The sequence below is a fragment of the Diplotaxodon limnothrissa genome, linkage group LG19 (assembly GCF_057381915.1).
Source record: "Diplotaxodon limnothrissa isolate DT_005_m linkage group LG19, D_limnothrissa_male_GT1.1, whole genome shotgun sequence".
NCBI lineage: Eukaryota > Metazoa > Chordata > Actinopteri > Cichliformes > Cichlidae > Diplotaxodon > Diplotaxodon limnothrissa.
This window is the reverse complement of record NC_140614.1, coordinates 23,657,297-23,672,904: the sequence shown is the minus strand read 5'-3', so window position 1 is coordinate 23,672,904 and position 15,608 is coordinate 23,657,297. Positions and strand designations below refer to the sequence as shown.

Genomic DNA, 15,608 nt, shown 5'->3' with positions numbered 1-15,608 from the left:
AAATAGATAATTGTTCATTGATTCAATGAATTTAACTGCAGCTTGGAAAGAATACGTTTTTTTCTCATTTTGTGACATCAGCATTTTTTCAATTTAACCTTAATTATTAGCAACATACAAAAATCTAAAGTTCATTAATTAGTATTATTATTAGTATATGTAGTATTATTAATACTACATGTTTTGCAAAGTAAAAGTTTTTGGTACTTACAGTTAACGATGAGTTTGGTTCCTCTGCCAAAAGTGTACCACAGTGATACAAACTCACTAAGTGGCCACACAAAAACCGCCTGCACTCAGAACAAGTATCTAAGCACTTAGAAAATGTCTGCTACCCCAATACTTAATCTAAACGGCTACATTTATGCTAGTTTTAATCTAAAATGCTTTAAAAAGAACAAAATAATTTTCCTACAAATAAAGATAATATCTTGACAATCTACAAACTGGAAATAGAAACAATTACTGTCTTTGTAACAGAGCATCTAACAAAATGCTTCTCAATACTGACTACTAACAAAGCAAATTTAAAGTAAAGTAAAAAAAAAATCACAATTTTCTATACTTTAGATTTCATACTAATCACACTCAAAATAAAACGTATCAATTGCAGCCATGGACACCTTAGTTGCAATCCCAATGTAAATATTTTCTTCAGTTGTTTCACGTTGCCTTCAGTGTGTTGAGAGCAGAGAAATCATTTCCATAGAGAGGAGGCTTTGCATCATCAGCTGATCCTCCAGAGAACTGAGAAGGTTTATAGTCCTGTGACTTCAACACTGCAGGACTCACATCTGTCAGTCAACACAGCAGAAAGCACAACCACCATGACTCTCATCACCATCCTCATCTGGACGCTGACCTGCTGCTGTTTTACAGGTTCATTCACTCAGCAACATTTCAAACATGATGTGCTGCTTTTTCTCTCATTGATTTCTGCTGATAAATGAATGATTTGTTTCTGTCTGCAGGATGCAGCGGTCAGGTGACTGTGACTCAACCTCCAGTACTGACATCTACTCCTGGATCCACTGTCACTCTGACCTGTAGGACCAGCCAAGCTGTTGCTAGCTGTCGTGATGGTCTGTGTATGTACTGGTATCAACAGAAATCTGGACAGACCACAAAGCTCCTAATTCGACATGTGAGCATAAGACATTCAGAAACACCAACTCGATTTAGTGGCAGTGGAAGCAGCTCTGACTTCTCTATGACCATCAGTGGAGTTCAGGCTGAAGATGCAGCAGTTTATTATTGTCAGAGTATCCATGTAATAAACAGTGCTGATGTGTTCACACAGTGATTTGTAGCTGTACAAAAACCTCCCTCAGTCAGACTGCAGAGACTGCAGCTGCTGAAGAGGAAGAAACTCTGACACAGACCCCTGAACACAGAGCTGGCAGTAACCTCACTAAGTATACATTTCTTATTTAAAGATACATTAAATTAAATATTTGATTCTGATCATCTGAAATATATATAAATATATATATATATAAAATAAAATTGTTTCTAGATGATACAGTGGTGACAGCTAACAAAGCAACAAATTCATACACAAACACTATGGGGTGGTTTGCTATTCGCTTCACTTATAAGAGGTTTTACACCCACGCTGAGGTTTTAGCACTGATGGTTCTGTAAATATTTAAATAAAATTATATTTTTAATAAGAATAATAGTTATTGTTTGTTAATGTTAGTGTATGATGCATTTGAAAGTAATTTGGGGCTTTTGGCTGGAGGATTAAGATTTAAAAGCAGAGATAAATAGATAAGTAGTAAGTATTTGTTTGCTGTTTGTTCCATCCACTAATCTTACTGCGTGCATTGTCCAAGGATTAAATGCTATTGGACTGGTTAAAGGTAATGTAGGAAGACATTGTTAGAATGCTCAGTGTCAAATTTGGATCTCTTTCCAGGTCAGTGTGGACTAAAAGGATTAGCAGACATCAACAAAAAGCATTAAAACAGCATGCAAACAGCACACTACAACAGACAGCTGGTAGCTCAGAGTACTCAGCTGTATTGATCACTAGTTTCCCGCTGCATAAGACAATACTTTATATTTTTCCTTTAAATTCTTTATATGATCAATCTGGTGTCACTAGCTATAAATTTAATTCTGCTTGAATAACAGTGTAGATTGTAGTGTGTAAACCATGCTAGTGTGAGAGTGGTCATCTTTTCCTTCACAGCCTGCAGGGTTAAAGTTCATGCCTTCAACTACAAACTAATTTGAGCTTCTTTTTGTACCAAGATGGTATTATTTACTAGTTTAAGTGACAAATCATGACATTAAAGCTACCCAGTGTATGTCCAGACCTCATAACTCATAATGAGCTTACCTTTAGCCTCTTTAATAAGCCTGAGTGTCTCTAAAGGAGACTTTGTTCGCATGGGATAGGGATAATCCTTTTAGACACTGCTTTACCAGGAACAAGTCAGCCAACGTTTCCTCCTTCAGACTGGATGAGCTCCTCAGAGTTAAACAGGACCCACATTTCTTCAGGTACACCTGCTCTCCTCTGCCGTGGATCTCGAGAGATACATACCGACAATTCTCACTCATCAAGAGATTCGGATATCTGCTGCCAGCGACGGGGGTGGGGGGGATTTGCTGGGATACAGACTGAGCCTGAATCAGGATGGAATGTCTGCAGAAGTTATTAGAAAATATAGTGTCTCTGAAAGTCAGGGCGTACGTGAAGGACTACTGCAAGAGGAATGGTCTGCTGACACTCTCGGTCTTTGCGGTAGTGACCGGCTGTGTGCTTGGATTTATACTCCGGTCATTCAACCTCTCCACACAGGTATGAATTAATGGATGAATGTATGAATAGAGAGAAAATCAAACTAAGACAAAGTGACTCACTTAGGCTCTAACAGACATTCGTTACATTAGAATGTTGTCCAGAATATGTACAAATTAGTTAGGATAACTCCAGTTAGGATAAAAGGAATAGGCAATGAGTACTCCTGACATGTTGACATGTCTGCACTGAGGCTGTAGATAAGGTCCGTTATGCAATAATGAGAAAGAACACAGACACAGACAATCAGTTCAGAGGTAAGAGGAGAAGATAAGCATAAACAACTGAACAACTGTAAAAAATTTTAAATATCAATACTGGATTATATGCAACTTTGTGTATGTGAAATAACCCAGGATTCAATCAGTTTTATGGAGTTTATGAAATGTTATTGGTTTGATTCACCAAAAGAAAGAAAAATTAATCTGTTTCCTTTCAAATACAGTGGTATAAAGAAATAACTTGTCCATTATTTGAGCCTCATAATATAAAATAAACAATAAACACAATTTCCAGATTCAATAAGTTTAGTTTGTTTCCCAGGAGTAGTTGAAAATGAATGAATTAGTCTGTCATTCCATACTGAATTTCTCTCAATGTTTTGTTTTTTTCCAGCCTGTATTTATGATTTTATTTCCATGTGTAGCAATGTCTCATTCAAGGTTACAGACTACAACCATGAAGTCACTGTGATGTAAGACGCTCTTAAACTGAGAAGCTTATGTGTCCAGTGTGGATCCTCAATGTAATCTTGTCTAGTAGCAGGAATGCTCTAAAAGTACATTTTTATTTCCATCCAATGATCAGTGAAAGAATCTGTGAAACACAAGCATAATACTAACTTTCTTTATTATTAAGAATTTAATATTAATCAAAATTACTACATGTGACTTATGCAAGAGCAGAGTTTGGATGTTCTCTCTGCTCAGAGAGTTACTCTGACCTCCTCCCACAGTCCAAAGCCATCCACGTTAGATTAACTAAATTAATTTTAAAACCTAAATGTAATTTATTGGTGATTCTAAGATTGGGTTAAGTCTGGATACGATAGTGTGTGGTTTCCTTTTTTCTGTGTGTTGACCATCTAATGAGGTAGCAACCTGTCCAGTGTCTACCCCTAACCTGACTACACTACACTACAACAGGTGACATATTCTGTACATACTTCTTGTAAATAATGATTTTTTTTAACTGTATTGAGCTCATTGCAGCCCCCCCCCCCCAAAAAAAAAAAAAAAAAAACCAAGTCCAAAGCTTAACTGTTCCTGTCTTTAACAGGCCAAGATGTACTTCTCATTCCCTGGAGAACTGCTGATGAGGATGTTGAAGATGTTGATTCTCCCACTTATCACCTCCAGGTAAACGATAGCTTTGATTTTTAAATCAAATATATATTTGAAGGAAATATTTTTACAGAATTTAGAGGTGTGGAATGTCCTGGTCACAAAGATTAATGGTACAGTCATTCAAGAGCTGAGATGCTGGCTTTGAATTTGGTCTGGGACATGTGTTGGATGTCATATTTCCTATTGCTCCACTTCAGTTTGAATACCACCAGTTAAATGTCACTTCATCTATTGAAAATCTGCAGCCTTAGAAAAACAAACAACTAATTCAAATCTACTTCAGTTCCAGTCTTTCGTAAAGCCAACATCCATAATCACACCTCTTCTACTTTCCTATCCAGTCTTATGTCTGGCCTGTCAGCCATGGACACCAAGGCAAGCGGTCGTCTGGGAGTCCTGACCATCACTTATTACCTGTGGACGACCTTCATTGCTGTCATCGTTGGTATCGTGCTGGTTATCATCGTTCACCCAGGGACCGGCTCTGAAAAAGACAGTCACCATTCACATTCAGGGCCTGTTATGACCTCCGCTGATGCTCTGCTGGACCTCATCAGGTTAACATTCACACAGAAACAAAAGATTTCAGTCTTTCATCTATTCACACTACTATTCATAGCAAACCATGCCATATCTGGCGTTCAAACATATCATCTCTACAATGGCACCAGAGATTATCTAACGAATTATAAGATTTTTCACTGAATCAGGACATTTTAAAATGCTGATGCTGCTGGATGAAAGCTAGCAGTTGTGTCAGCAGGATGTGCTTGGCAAAAAAAATAAATAAAAATAAATAAAAATAAAAAATGGCAAATTACTCAGCAGCAATCTGAATCTAAATTGTATATTGTTGCAGTGAACATTAACAGAGATGCAAACTCTGTATATAATTACTTTTTCAGCAAGCTTTCTCTCTTATATATATATATATATATATATATATATATATATATATATATATATATATATATATATATATATATATATATATATAGAACTACCAGAAGGCAACATTGCAGACATAGAGGACAGTTACAAGTACCTGGGGATCCCGCAGGCAAATGGGAACCATGAAGAGGCCGCTAGAAAGGCTGCAACCACCAAGTACCTGCAGAGGGTCAGGCAAGTCCTGAGGAGTCAGCTGAATGGTAAGAACAAGATCCGGGCCATCAACACATACGCCCTGCCCGTGATCAGGTACCCTGCTGGGGTAATAGGCTGGCCAAAGGAGGAGATAGAAGCCACTGACATAAAGACAAGAAAGCTCCTGACCATGCATGGAGGGTTTCACCCCAAGTCCAGCACCCTGAGGCTGTACGCTAAGCGGAAGGAAGGGGGCCGGGGACTGGTGAGTGTCAGCACCACAGTCCAGGATGAGACAAGGAACATCCAAGAATACATTGGGAAGATGGCCCCAACTGACCGAGTGCTCAGTGAATACCTCAGGCAGCAGAAACCCAAGAAAGAGGAGGGAGACGAGGAACCATCATGGAAGGACAGGCCCCTGCACGGTATGTACCACCGGCAGATAGAGGAGGTGGCTGATATCCAGAAATCCTACCAGTGGCTGGACAAAGCTGGACTGAAAGACAGCACAGAGGCACTAATCATGGCAGCACAAGAACAAGCTCTGAGTACAAGATCCATAGAGGCTGGGGTCTATCACACCAGGCAAGACCCCAGGTGCAGGCTGTGTAAAGATGCCCCAGAGACAATCCAGCACATAACAGCAGGGTGCAAGATGCTAGCAGGCAAGGCATACATGGAACGCCATAACCAAGTGGCCGGCATAGTGTACAGGAACATCTGTGCCGAGTATAACCTAGAAGTCCCGAGGTCAAAATGGGAGATGCCCCCAAGGGTGGTGGAGAATGACCGAGCTAAGATCCTGTGGGACTTCCAGATACAGACGGACAAAATGGTGGTGGCTAACCAACCGGACATAGTGGTGGTAGACAAACAGAAGAAGACGGCCGTAGTGATCGATGTAGCGGTTCCGAATGACAGCAATATCAGGAAGAAGGAACACGAGAAGCTGGAGAAATACCAAGGGCTCAGAGAAGAGCTCAAGAGGATGTGGAGGGTGAAGGTAACGGTGGTCCCCGTGGTAATCGGAGCACTAGGTGCGGTGACTCCCAAGCTAGGCGAGTGGCTCCAGCAGATCCCGGGAATAACATCGGAGATCTCTGTCCAGAAGAGCGCAGTCCTGGGAACAGCTAAGATACTGCGCAGGACCCTCAAGCTCCCAGGCCTCTGGTAGAGGACCCGAACTTGAAGGATAAACCGCCCGCAGGGGCGTGCTGGGTGATGATATATATATATATAGATATATATAGATATATATATATATATAGATATAGATATATATTAGGGGTGCAACGATACACAAAATTCACGGTTCGGTTCGATACTTTGGTGTCACGGTTCGATATTTTTTCGATACAAAAAAAATGTTCATGCCTTTTTAATTTGTCATTTATTAAAATTATAAATATATATTTTAACTCAAAAGTACAGTTTTTAAATTTAACCCTAACCCTTGTGCGTGTTTTTTATTTTGACAGCGAATGCGCACCTGCGGACCACTTATGTGCAGCCCTGGTTATTTAGCTCGTCATATTGCAGCCACAGAAATTATTTTGTCCATGAAACCATAAAGCTGCACTTTCTTTTTGCCTTATAGTCTGATTTGTCATAACTTCTCCTGCTGCTTTTACACACGCACTCACATAAGCTCAGCGATTCTCTGCGCGATCAACCTCTCACATGTTTAAGCTTGCTGCAGGAGATTTCACTTGTCATGTTTGCATAGTAAGCTAACGATTAATAAGACGATGTCAGAGGAATTGGTGCACAAATTATCATCACTCACAGATCAGTGCTGTCGCTCTCTATACACAGTTCGCACGATTGCAAAGTGAAAGCAAAAAAACAAGCGCAAATTCAAACGCGATTTCAATATGTCACATATTGACAGTGGCTCACCGATGCCAATGACATAATTACCCAGCTACATTTCTGAAAGAATGCAAAAGCATTGACATATATTTTTCCTACAATAGCCCGACGGGCAGGGAAGAGATAGATTTTGGTAGCCCGACTGAAAAAATCGCTAGCTCCGGGACGTCGGGCTAGCGATATTGCAAGCCCTGTATCTGATTGAGGAATCACTCATCTTTGGAAAAGAGAGTTTATTACAGAGAAATGGCTCTTTCCAAAATAAAAGCTATACTATCCGCTTCTTCTGGGCTATATTCTCAGCAGCATAAGGAGAATCATGTGCTAACAGCTGTCTAAATGACTCGGCTAAAGTTAGTAGCATGCTTGTTGTTTTTGTCTTTGCACTAGGATGATGTCGGCGTAAATGTGCAGTCATATTCGTTGTGTTCCCACTAGTGCTTTCAGGTTAATCTCGTTGAAATGACCTTAACGCCACAACACGGCAAATCTCCGTTAACGAGCTACCACCGATCGCTCCGTGCATGGGGCTAGACGGCCAACACGTTAACGAGCTAACTGCGCTAACACACTAGTTCACACCAATGTAATTGAGCATTGCATGGCACATCCAACATACTGTTTTACTTTAGTCCATGACTCGCTTACCTTCAGGGTCATACGTCACATGAAAACCAAAATAATTCCAAACGCCAGATCTGAATGAGAGTGGGGGAGGTCCATGTTGCTGAGAGCTTAACTTCTGTCTCGCTAGCTTGCCCTGCGCTCTTCCTCCTGACTATGCTGTCTGTGTGGAGCGCTCAGTGGATCTGCGCTCGACAGTGCAGCCTAGGCGGAGTAGTCGAACACAGATTCACTGAGCGCTCAACACAGACAGCATCGTCAGAAGGAAAATTGATAAAATAAATTACAAATGTTGTATTGTTCGATACATATGCGTACCGAACCGAAAGCACTGTATCGAACGGTTCAATATCGATACGAATATCGTTGCACCCCTAAAATATGTATATATATATATATATATATATATATATATACATATATATATATATATATATATATATATATATATATATATATATATATATATATGTGTGTGTGTGTGTGTGTGTGTGTTTTAATAGAGCATTTCACAAGATCAGCTCTTAGAGCTCCCGGTAAAGTGATCTCTCTTATATCTGTTTCATATTCCTTAATTAATCTCAAACTAAAATAAATAAATACACAAATAAGTAGAAAACGACTTAATTTGGTATTATTTGGAAAATCATATTTCTCACAAGCAGTACTTTATTAATATGCAGAAAAACCCTCATTCAGGTTTGGTCAATCACAAAATCTCCTCAGATAGGTTAGATTTCCAGAAAGACATGAGAGCTTTGCAGAAATCTGTATTCATCAAAACATTAATTTACATTTGATATTAAACTGTTTCTGGCAACAGTGGAGGGATTTTTAACACAGAATTTAAATGATAAGCTTTAACATCATCCTTTAAAATCCTTGTAGCATTGTTGCAATGTCACTACCCTTGCAGCAGCTTGACTAAGAATAGGGAAAGAGTTAATTGTGACTCTTTAAGCTGACACTTTCTCAGAAGATCCTACTGCAGAGTCACTTTGTTAGATTGAACCTGTACTCCTGTACAGGCTCAGGCTTATTGAAGGGCCATTCATGTCAAAGATCCGCTTATTCTTAAATGAGATTAAACTGGAGAGCTGTGGTGAGGTGCGCATTTCAGTCGTCTTATGTGTTTGGTGCCAGTGTCACTGACGCAGGTTGAATAAAAACAGTCTGATGATGCTGGCTCTACCTGTTCAGCTTCCATCAACCTTAACATGTGAAACTCTCTGTGCTGTTATACTGTGTGAAAACGTAACCTGTGTTTTTCTCACTATTCTTATAAAAACTCATTAAATCTAGGAAACTATTTTACTTTAATGAGTTCGGCCACTGGAGACATTTACGGTATATGATGACATATGAGTACAAGTAGTGGGCTAAATAAATATCCGCTATGTAAAACTTATTATTGTAAGAATAAATGGAAGTATCAAAAGTTAACATACTCCAGAAGCAAGAGAATTGAGAAATGGCAGTACTGTTCAAGCCACTCGAGGTGCTTTTTATATTCTACTGGCTCATTTTAAAGTTGATCTATTTTACAAAATGATGCAAAATATGCAATTTCATTTTTAGTACTAGCAGTTAGATTCACCATCTACAAGAACTTCCTACTGTAAACAAAAGTGAGACTGTGTTTTATTTATAAGGGTTACAGTATAATTGCTGGTTAATCATTGATGTTATTATAACAAAGTCTAAATGTTCAATAACTGAACACCATGACACTTTTTAATTGATGATTTGAGCCTAATTATTTACATACCCATTGCATATTTTTACATTTTAAGCTTCTGAAGATTTCTACTGTGAAAAACTGTATTTGTGCATCCCAATAGTTATACTGAAAAAATACTAACAATTTGTTTTTAATATGTTTTTCACCCTCAAAACCATCACAAACAGTACATACTTTCTTCAAACATAAGATTAAAATATTTAAAAACTCAAAAAAGCTGTCTCACCACACACATTTAGTATCTAGCTTTTCATGCTATTTACCAGTAGATGCATAAATGAGGCCAGTTGTAAAAGAATTATAGAAAATCACCTGCGGCAAGCTTTTTTCTTTTACCCGAGCAATCCAAGCACTTCTCATCCGTGCTTATTTGGTGTCTAACACAACCCATTATTGTTTTTAAGGTCAACAATAAGTGCTGACCATCATTTCAGAATCTGTCACACACAAGTAAATGATCTAGCTGCCATCAGTTGAACTGTATATCATCCTACACATGTGATCATATGGCTTCTTTCTTTTTATTGTACATTGCAGGAACATGATCCCATCAAACCTGATTGAAGCAACTTTTCAGCAGGTGAGTCGACAACATGGAGTTACTGATTGAGAACTGCGCAATATTATTCAAATTTCAAATATTCAAATTTCAAGATGCCCGTAGTAAAAGATCTATATGGTTGTTCTTTCATTTCGTGCCAGTACCGGACAGATTTGGTACCCATTGTACAGAACAATGACGCAAAAGTGTCTCAGGCCAACTATGTATACGTCATGCCCGATTACCACGACCCTCGCCTGGGTCATCCAGTCTTCCTGGAGATCACCCCTGCACCTGACATCAAGTATAAGATTGTCCCAAGTACATGCAAAGGCATGAATGTATTGGGGATTGTCATCTTCTCAGCTACAATGGGTAAGACAATCACCATTCAACTTTAATGTTTTATATAACAATAACCATGGGATTTTAAAATAAGCCAGCCTATTCAAGCTCATAAATAAGTTACATGCTGACCATGCAAATGCATAGATACATTATTGCATTGGTTATATTACAGGACATAACAACTTTTGCACTGGCAGGCTGTCTCATGCCATCTCTCCACATGTCTCCATTTCAAAAGTGATAAACTAATGACTTTTGATATCAGAAGCAATGTCTCTATTATCAGCATAATGTGCTTAAAGTTTCAAAAGTAAATGTGATGATGCATTGGCCGATGTCATATATGCAGAGAAAGTAAAATTACTTTACACAGTTCAGTTGTATAGTTCTCTCTATAAAGGAAAATAAGTTATGGGAAGTTTAATACAACAGTAAAAAAGAAATAAAAAAGGATGTGTTGAACAAGTAAATTATATCCACTAAGTGCATAATATTGGATCTGAACATCTGAAAGGGCACAAGAAGGTGTGGTTTTAAAAAAATTCTTTATTTTGCAATGTGGCACAAGCAAAAGATTTTGTAGACTAGTTTTAATTTGCAGCAATGCATTGTGGTATTTATGTTTTTTACAACTTTGTCTGAAAAGTACTGAAGTTCTGATCATAATATTGAATACCTGAAGTGGAATTCAAAAGTACAGTATTTTCTAATTGAAATATTGTACTCTCACAGATCATGGAGACTCACTAAAAGGAGCTAAAAATTTGAGATTTATTAGCAATGTCAGCAAAGCAAGAGCTGCTCTGCCTTATAGCTTATTTATATGACTAACCAACTAACTACTATGCAGTTAGTTAAATTTTGTAAAGTCTTTTTTTCTTTATCGGGATAAGAAGGTTGCACCACAACTATTAACAAACAACTGTGCGACTGTGTTATCTGTTCTCAGGTCTGCTGCTGGGGAAAATGGGGGAACGTGGCACACCACTCGTCAATGTGTGCCAGTGCATCAACGAGTGTGTCATGAAGATCATCAATGCTGCTATGTGGTAAGGCTGCACTCTCTCTGTCTCCCTGTTTCTTTTTCTGTCACACACACAGATACACGCTACTGTATCACGCACATGCATATAATAAAAGACAGACTACACAAAGTTCACACAGCAGAGCCAGATTAGATCCAAAAATAGATCTCATGGCGATTCGAGGAAAACTCAGTGGTGTATCTAAAGTGACCTCAAAGCTTCTCATTGGACATGAGTTGACACTTGAAATACAGTTATATGAATGGAGCAAAGAGGACTCTTTCTATGAGGGCCCGGTGGCGCCAGTGTCCGGCAGCCTCGCCTCTGTCAGTGCGCCCCAGGGTGGCTGTGGCTACGATGTAGCTTGCCATCACCAGTGTGTGAATGTGTGTGTGAATGGGTGGATGACTGGATGTGTAAAGCGCTTTGGGGTCCTTAGGGACTAGAAAAGCGCTATACAAATACAGGCCATTTACCATTTACCATTCTATATAAAATTAGTGCTACAAACTCATAGGTAAATACATCAGGCAACTCACAGGCACCATGCATGTACGTCAGAAAAAAACTTGGAGCTTCAAAGACTGATTGTATCCATGTGTACAATATGTGATTTTGAACATGTAAAGTCACGTCTATGAGCTTCAGCCTGCTGCTATAACAGCTGGCACTCTTCTGATGCCTGGCAGCATACAACATGGGATTTACTCCCATTCAGACAGAAGAGCATTAGTGAGGTCAGCAAACTGATGCTGGATCACAGTTGATGTCTCAAATAATCCCAGTGGAGTTGTTTGGGGTTAAGGTCAGGATGGAAATCCTTTCCTGTAGGGACACACACTCAGAAAGAAACAAAAAAACTTTCATATATTTTCAGGAGTCAACGTGGTAAGAAAATGAATGTAATTCATGTTCTATCTTCTCTTCTTTGAAGGTATTTTCCCTTCGGCATTGTGTTCCTGGTGGCAGGAAAGATCCTGGACATGCACGACCCAGCCCATCTGGGGGAGAAGCTGGGCATGTACTTCATCACTGTCCTGTGTGGTCTCTTCGTGCATGGCCTCATCCTGCTGCCTCTCTTTTATTTCTTCTTTACCCGCAAAAATCCATTCACCTTCATCAGAGGGTTGCTGCAGGCTCTTGTCATTGCACTAGCTACATCTTCAAGGTAAGAGAAAACAGACATTTTTATGTGTTATATCCCACCAATGTAGATCTTTCTACATTTCTAACTAGGACATTTTACCAGTCCTTGGTTCAGATTGAAGTCTGCTGACTAACCTGACATCCTTTTATATCCTCTGATTTCTTTCGTTGCAGCTCAGCCACGCTGCCAATCACTATGAAGTGTCTCCTGGAGAACTGTGGAGTTGACCGGCAAATTGCTCGATTTGTGCTTCCAGTGGGAGCCACTATCAACATGGATGGAACAGCCCTGTATGAAGCAGTGGCAGCCATCTTCATAGCTCAAGTCAACGAGTATGACTTGGACTTTGGCCAGCTGGTCACTATCAGGTGAGAATAAATACTGAGAACAGATGCTCCCCTGAGAAGTTCCTTGTGTTGAAAATCTGTTTCCCTTTTTTTTTTTTTTCTGTTTCCCTAACATCTTTTCCTCTGTCTCATCAGTATAACAGCAACCGCAGCCAGCATTGGAGCAGCTGGGATACCTCAAGCGGGTTTGGTTACAATGGTGATTGTCCTGACCTCTGTGGGTTTACCACCTGCTGACATCTCCTTGATTGTAGCCATTGACTGGGTGCTGTAAGTCCCACAAAAGTTATTATCTTTAAGTAAGTCTTAGTATTTAGCTAAATTGGTCAATTTGTGATGAACTTTTCCCCTCTCATTTCATCAGTGATCGATTCAGGACAATGATCAATGTTCTGGGTGATGCCTTAGCTGCTGGGATTATGGCTCATATATGCAAGAAGGACTTTGATAAATCAGCAACCGCTGCTTCTGCTGCTGTAGCCAATAAAGAACGGGTAAGGACCGTTTCTGTTAGTATATATCAAAGTTCACATAAATGAAAGATTTCAAAAATTCTCCCAAAATCCAATCCTGTATATAGTTAATGAACTAGAAACAAGAGTCTGCAACCTCAGTTTGCAGGTATTTATCCTTAAATAATAACAACAACAATTTGTATAGCACTTTTAAAAACACAGAGTTACAAAGTGCAGTTTAAATAAAGCCACATATTGATGATACGTGTACATGTTTAAACATACATACAGACACATAATCAGCCATACTGACATACATTCATTCCAACATACACACATACATGCAAATAGTTGCAAACTATGGCCAACAATGAAGGGGGAAAGATTAAGCAAACAAAAAAATCGAGTTTTCAGCAATCGTTTGAAAGAAATAACAGAGTCAGCTGATCTGATTGACTGAGAAATCTGGTTCAGTTTGGACGGAATAAACAATGATCACCTCTGGTTTTAAAATCATAGCCTGGAACAGTTAGGAGACCCCGTTAGACAATTGGAGAGGCCGGCCACATGATAAGGTCTTAGAAGCTCTGGTATATAAGCAGTTCTGCTGAGGACAGAAGGCCCACCCACCTGCTGTTCATCCCTTTGTTTATGAGGGGCAGCCAATTAAGAGAAAGTGAGCTTTAAAGAGCTGGAGAAGCGGCTGGTGCTAAACCACCTGCCCTTCAGTAGAGAAACCTTGGTCCATAAGTACCTAGGTAAGGTACATGCTGTAATTATTTTGAACTACAAATCAAATATAATGTCAAACTTGGCAATGGGAAATGAAAACACATCAGTCCTCCCCAACACCTCCTACCTTTGAACTAACTGTAGACCTACCGCTGTCATCTTCCCTACAGAGAGACAGCGTGGCACTGTCTGATGCTCCGCTGATCACACATCGCTGCGATTATGTGTTTGAAGTGGATGGAGACAACGTGCTGGAGAAACCCGTGCCCTGCTACAACCTCTGTCAAGTCTGAGACACTTTTACACGATGCCTTCTACAGCACGTAGATGCACCTACAAAGGCACTAACGGAGGCTCTAAAAGTTCACTCAAAGCCTGTGCCATGCAGAAACCTGTACTACTTGATACAATGTACAAAACAGCATGTCTCTATTCAGCTTTGCATGTAGAGAGATGTGAGGAGATGCATTTTATTAAATCTTGAATGCCACATTGTCTGAATGCACTTGCAGACAGGAACATACGTCACGATGACATGCATTGGATGGAGATCAGTGTTTATCAGTTCCAGGGGGACAATTAAAATCCACAGTAGACCCGTCATAATGAAACATGACTGCAGTTTTAACTTAAGTCTAGGTTTTGAAATGCCTTAACGTTGCCTCATTTTTGACAATAATGCTGAGACCTTGAAAGACTTGAATGTTATAAGGAGCTAATAGACAAAGAGCAACAGAACAGGGGCTTTCTCTCTGTTAGACAAGGTGTTTATGCATAAATATTAAAGCAAAATTAAGAAATATACCAACATATCCCTAGCAAATGAAAATTATAGCATAATCTGTGTTTTTATACCACTGCTTTTAATTTTGTGTTCATTTCTAATAAAAACCTGCTACATACCAGTGCTGTGAAAGTTTTTATTTTAATAATTAACCTCAGAGACTATTGAGCTTAAGTATATGCAGTGCTCATGATACATGCTGGATTATACTTGGCAAGGTAAAAAGAAAGTATAGCATCTGTCAGTTATAAAGTTTTTACATAATCTGGTCCTTCAGGAGATCTTAAAATTCTTTGAATACAACCTCTGATGAACAACAACATGGCATATTACAGTGTTATTAAACCAAAATTAAACCAAAATGCAGAAGCAGTGTGTGAAAAACTAAGTGCACCCAGTGATTCAACAGCTTGCATAACCACCTTAACCCTTGTGTCATACTGGGCCCTTTTTGGGTCCCTTTGTTTGTTCGCATGAAAGCCATTTTCACTGTGTTGGGTGTAATATAGCCAAACTTGCCAAACGGCTTCGTTTTTGTAAAATATTTAAAATTCCAGTCTGATTTTCTTAAATCAGCCTAACACGGCTGAGCAGCAAAAATACTCACACTGATCACCCTAGGGACCGTTTTGGGCCCATTGACTTCCATTATAAACGCTATTTTTCACGCCAGAAAAATTACGGTCAAAGGGATCGTCAGGTCTCCAGCTTAGGTTTCGTTTTGGACTACAGGCCTTAGAGTTGT

General features: G+C 39.3%; 3 protein-coding genes across 4 annotated transcripts in view; 2 read left to right on the top strand and 1 right to left on the bottom strand.

Moving 5' to 3' along the window:
• LOC146612227 (immunoglobulin lambda-1 light chain-like) overlaps window positions 1–15,608 on the bottom strand; it is a 111,340-nt gene that overhangs the window by 765 nt on the left and 94,967 nt on the right. The window contains exon 5 of the mRNA XM_085342479.1: window positions 212–263. Within this exon, the coding sequence (XP_085198605.1) occupies window positions 212–263 (52 nt within the window). The remainder of the gene's footprint in view (window positions 1–211; window positions 264–15,608) is intronic.
• Window positions 828–15,608, top strand: part of LOC146612234 (immunoglobulin lambda-1 light chain-like) — a 54,881-nt gene continuing 40,100 nt past the window's right edge. The window contains exons 1-2 of the mRNA XM_085343511.1: window positions 828–879; window positions 972–1,286. Coding sequence (XP_085199637.1) covers window positions 828–879; window positions 972–1,286 — 367 coding nt within the window. The remainder of the gene's footprint in view (window positions 880–971; window positions 1,287–15,608) is intronic.
• On the top strand, window positions 2,648–14,372 carry slc1a8b (solute carrier family 1 member 8b). 2 transcript variants are annotated; one of them, XM_085343675.1, is made up of 11 exons: window positions 2,648–2,812; window positions 4,091–4,170; window positions 4,500–4,715; window positions 10,022–10,064; window positions 10,187–10,400; window positions 11,323–11,422; window positions 12,333–12,566; window positions 12,719–12,913; window positions 13,028–13,162; window positions 13,257–13,417; window positions 14,254–14,372. In XM_085343675.1, exons 1-11 carry the CDS (start codon window positions 2,648–2,650, stop codon window positions 14,370–14,372), a joined length of 1,662 nt encoding a protein of 553 aa, XP_085199801.1. The 2 variants fall into 2 exon arrangements, with proteins under 2 accessions (XP_085199801.1, XP_085199800.1); XM_085343674.1 differs by having other exon boundaries at window positions 10,022–10,082; window positions 10,139–10,400.